At 36.5% G+C, this 4,996-nt stretch overlaps 1 protein-coding gene across 4 annotated transcripts in view; it reads left to right on the top strand.

The window, feature by feature from the left end:
* SOS1 (SOS Ras/Rac guanine nucleotide exchange factor 1) overlaps positions 1-4,996 on the top strand; it is a 134,689-nt gene that overhangs the window by 68,718 nt on the left and 60,975 nt on the right. For all 4 annotated transcript variants that reach the window (XM_012808824.2, XM_023516642.1, XM_023516641.1 and 1 more), the window contains 2 exons: positions 4,296-4,406; positions 4,487-4,585. In XM_012808824.2, the coding sequence (XP_012664278.1) occupies positions 4,296-4,406; positions 4,487-4,585 (210 nt within the window). The remainder of the gene's footprint in view (positions 1-4,295; positions 4,407-4,486; positions 4,586-4,996) is intronic.

A 4,996-nucleotide genomic window follows, 5' to 3' on the forward strand; every position in this document is an offset into this window, starting at 1 on the left:
AGTGCTGTGGCATCACAGCTCACAGCAACCTCCAACTCCTGGGCTCAAGTGAGTCTCCTGCCTCTGCCTCCCAAGTAGCTGGGACCACAGGTGCACGCCACAATGCCTGGCTATTTTTTGGTTGTAGCTGTCATTATTGTTTGGCAGGCCCACGTTGGATTTGAACCTGCCACTTTAGGTGTATGTGGCTGGCGCCTTAGCCACTTGAGCCACAGGCACCAAGCCAATGTTCTTATTTTAAAAGGGATATTTTCCTTAACAGTAGGTCTCAACAGTGGGTTTTGAATATTCAGTAAACCATGCCATAAACAGGTGTTGCTATCATCCAGGGTTTGCTGTTCCATTTGCAGGGCACAGGCAAAGTAGATTTAGCATTATTCTTCAGGGCCCTGAGATTTTCAGAATGGTAAATGAGTATTGGCTTCAACTATAAGTCACCAGCTGCCTTAGCTCCCAACAAGAGAGTCAGCCTGCCCTGTGACACTTTGATGCCAGGCACTGACTTATTTCTAGCCATGTTTGTCCTGGAGGGTATCTTTTTCTGATAGAAGACTGCTTCATCCACACTGAAAATCTTCTGTGTTCTTCTTAAGTGATCTTAGCTGGACCTTCTGCATAACTTGCCATAGCTTCTATATCAGCCCTTACTGCTTCATCTTGTGGGTTTATGTTACAGAGCTAGCTTCTTTCCTTAAACCTCATAAATCAAACTCTGTTTGCTTCTTAATTTCTTCTGCAACTTCTTCACCTCTCTCAGCCTTCATAGACTTGAAGAGTTAGGGCTTTGTTCAGGACCTGTTTTTGGCTTAAGGGAATATTGTAGCTGGTTTGAGCATTGAAACTTTTTCAAATCAACAATAAAGTTGTTTCACCTCCTTATCATTTGTCTGTTCAGTGAGTAGCACTTTTAACTTCCTTCAAGAACTTTTTCTTTACATTCACAGCTTAGCTATTTGGATCAAGAGTCCCAGCTTTCTGCCCATCTGGGCTTTGACCTGCCTTCGTCACTAAGCTTAATCATTTCTAGTTGTTGATTTAAAGTAGAATGTGCAACTCTTCCTTTACTTGAACACTTACAGACTATTGTAGGGCTATTAATATTGTTGTCACATATCAGGGAATGGGAGTAATCAAGGAGGGGAAGAGACAGAGGAACAGCTGGTTGATGGTGCAGTCTGGACACACACATTTACCAGTAAAGTTCACTGTCATGTATGGCCACAGTTTGTGGTGCCCCAAAACAATAGTAACATCACAGATCACCAAAACAGACATAATGATAATGAAGTTTAAAATATTACAAGAACTACCACAAAATATGACACAGAAAATGAAATGAACATGTACTGTTGGAAAAATGGAGCCAACAGACTTGCTCGATGCAGGGTTACCACAAACCTTCAATCTGTAATGAATGACTGTCTCTGAAGTACAATAAAAGTAAAGCACAATCAGACAAGGTATGCCTGTATACCAAGTGTTAATTAGAGAATGGTTTATAATTTTGAAAAGCAGGAAACAGTTTTAGTGCCTATCAGTAGAGAATGGATTAAAGAAAAGATACATATTCATACAGTAAAATACACAGTTTTAAAATAAATTAATCGGAAGGAACCACATGAATCAAAATGGATAAATCTTGAAAACAACTTTGTATATAAAAAGCAACTAGCAGAGGAATATATATATTTATACAAAGTATGAAAGCATACAAAACAGTATATTGCCTTGTTTCTTGATCATACGTAATTATGATGTAAAAACACAAGGACAGGCTCAGCGTCTGTCGCTCAGCAGCTAGGGTGCCAGCCACATCACATACACCAGAGCTGGCAGGTTCAAATCCAGACCAGGCCTGCCAGACAACAATGACAACTATAACCAAAAAATAGCTGGACGTTGTGGCGGGCACCTATAGTCCCAGCTATTTGGGAGGTTGAGGCAAAAGAATTGCTTAAGTCCAAGAGTTTGAGGTTGCTATGAACTGTGCACTATGGCACTCTACCAAGGATGACATAGTGAGACTCTGTCTCAGAAAAAAAACCAAACAACAGCAAAAAACCAAACACATGGACATATTAAGATTCAAATTCAGAATAGTGACTACTTTCAGGGATTAGCAAGAAAGATAGGCTCGTGAAAGAGAGCCTAGTGGAATCACTTATCTCTACCAGAGGGTGCCCCAAAATGTATACACATTTTAAGCAAGGAAAAACTGCATTACTATTGTAATATTCAGTATGTACTGATAACAAAAGATGAATACAAGATGTTGAACACCTCTTGTAATTGCAGGAGTCAAATATTACAAATTGAATAGTTTTTTCCTTTCTTAAAATATGTACACATTTTTTGGCACCCTCTATTTTTTTAAAAAGCTGAGCCAAGTATTATAGAATGTTGAACTTTTTTGAGTTAAATGATAGATGTAGTTAGATTAGGCTGTTCTCTGTGCTTTTCTGTCAAGTGTGTGTATTAGCAATTTATATTTTTCTGTGAATCTTATTGTATACGTTTTAACCAGTGACCCTATCATAAACTCATCTAACTCATACCTCAGTTCTTAGAAGTGCTTGCCACTCTGCACATTTGTCCTCAAGAATAGAGCGATGTGAGGAGAGTTTAGATTCCTAGTTAACTCTCAGTATTTTTTCAGCTATTTTAGAATGATAATCCTTGCTGCTATTTATTCATTGCTTACTCTGTGCCATACACTATTATAAGCACTTCACATATGATATTTAATTCCTTAACCCTGTGAAAAGTATTATCCACATTTTCCAGTGAGGAAAACAGGCTTTGAGAGAACAAGTAGTTTGTTGAGGGTTACATAGCTAATATGAGTAGAGTCAGAACTGGAACCTGGGAAATGGCCCCAAAGCCTGCGCTCTTAATCCACGATACTGTGTGAAGTCTGTTACCTGTAGGTGTCATTAAAATGTTCTATAATTAATTAGGGCTTACTGAAAGAGGAGGACAAACTTGTCAGCTGCATAGAAAAACTTTTAGTAGTTTGAAGAGACCCAATATACAAGCATCTAATCACATTTTTAATCTTTCCCATCCACTCTGTTCATACCTGATTCTTTCCTGATGTTATTATCCATTTTGGTAAAATATACAGTGGACAGCCATTTCTGGTATTATGTTATAGAAACTCTTAGTTTGTTTAAAAGATAATTGAAGGAGTTAAAATTAGGAAATGAACTAGGATCCAGCTCAAGGAATCCATTTCTTAAGAGGCTGAACTCAGGTCTGTTTTCTGGTCTGCTGTTGCTACTATTCAATCTTAACAATCTGAAAAACATTAGGGTGATTAATACATAATAATCGTTCTTTCATTCCCTCTTACTTCCTTCTACTGTGCTCCTCCACTAGATGTCCTCTTCTTTTAGATTTACCCTTTATGGGAATGAACTCCTGCTAGAATCTAAAGCAGTAGTTCTCAACCTTCCTGATGCCACAATGTATTTTCATTGTTAAAAAGGGGTCTCAACCCACAGTTTGAGAACCACTGATCTAAAGCACCATTTTCATAATAACTTTATACCTGGAATAAGGGATAGGACAAAAAAGAGTAGCAGCCCTGTTCCTCCTGCTAAAAATCAAGATACCTTCTCTCTTTTTCCTCAACAGTGATTGAAACCAGTAGATTCTATTCTTTTAGACCTAGTCATTAGAATTTATCTTATTATTAATTGATGATATTAATGGTGATAGCAAAATTCTTTGGCAGTTTGGATGCTGCTTTGTTTTAAATTGCTGCTTTGTTTTATGAAACTATAACAAAGAATTTAGATGATTGCCTCTGGCTTACAGAACATGAAAGCAAAAGTCTACCACCAAGAAAAAACTGAAAAAACAGATGTCTGGCATCATTATTCTAAATATTTGCACTTTAGCTATAATTAGATAGATGCCTACAGCCATCTGTACTCTTTGTTGTTCAGGTTAAACCTTGTTTTCCTGACTCAAGTCTGCCCACTCTTATGGCCACGTTTGTTGGTAATACTCTACTAGTCTGTCATCTCCTATGATACCTATGAGAGGTATCATAACATATAAGGATCCTGTTACTCATCAGAACTGATTTACTCTCATACTTGAGATTATTTGGATTTATTCTGTGAACATTATAATTAATAGAATTTTTGTTTAGGGGCTTTCAGGAAAATATAGAATTGTGTTGGCCTAGACATCCACATAATTTAATCTTTATATGTTTATAATGGTAGGTTATTTGTATTTTATCTTGGTAAAAGATTATTTATGTGTTACCCTCTTTATTTTTGAAGGAACTGGCATTTGATCCATATGAATCATATGCTCGAGATATTTTACGACCTGGTTTTCATGATCATTTCCTCAGTCAGTTATCAAAGCCTGGAGCAGCACTTTATTTGCAGGTACAGTAATTTTTAAATCAACATGTACAATGTCTGAAAAAGTAAACCTTAAAAAAAAATTAAATCACTTTCTTTTCTAGTCAATAGGTGAAGGTTTCAAAGAAGCTGTTCAATATGTTTTGCCCAGGCTACTTCTGGCCCCTGTTTACCACTGTCTACATTACTTTGAACTTCTGAAAGTAAGAAAGCTCTTATTGCTATTTATAAAATATTCAAGCGTGATGAATTGTTTTTACCACTTTATTTGTAAATTATATTAGCACCACTGCACATTACTGTTTATCCATATTCTTTTTCCTGTTAAGAAGCAAATTAAATATGCAAAAGAGTATTACATGTAGTATTTTCTGTTTTAGTAGTAGTGGTGAATTTTAAAGCAGTTGTCAGAAATTTTTATCTCATGCCCTTATTTTTTGTTTATATGACCAATTCGTAGAAAACAACCTGGGATTTATGTGCCCCAATCTTCATTTGGAGACCTCCATAGATTCAGGGACTCAGATAAGGGACCTAGTATAACGATAAGGCTGAAGTAATTGGGAAGGTAGTTCACCTAATTTTATTTTATTTTCTTTTTTTTTTTTTTTTTT

Source organism: Otolemur garnettii, unplaced genomic scaffold, assembly GCF_000181295.1.
Source record: "Otolemur garnettii isolate 467f Iridium unplaced genomic scaffold, OtoGar3 scaffold00095, whole genome shotgun sequence".
Taxonomy (NCBI): Eukaryota; Metazoa; Chordata; class Mammalia; order Primates; family Galagidae; genus Otolemur; species Otolemur garnettii.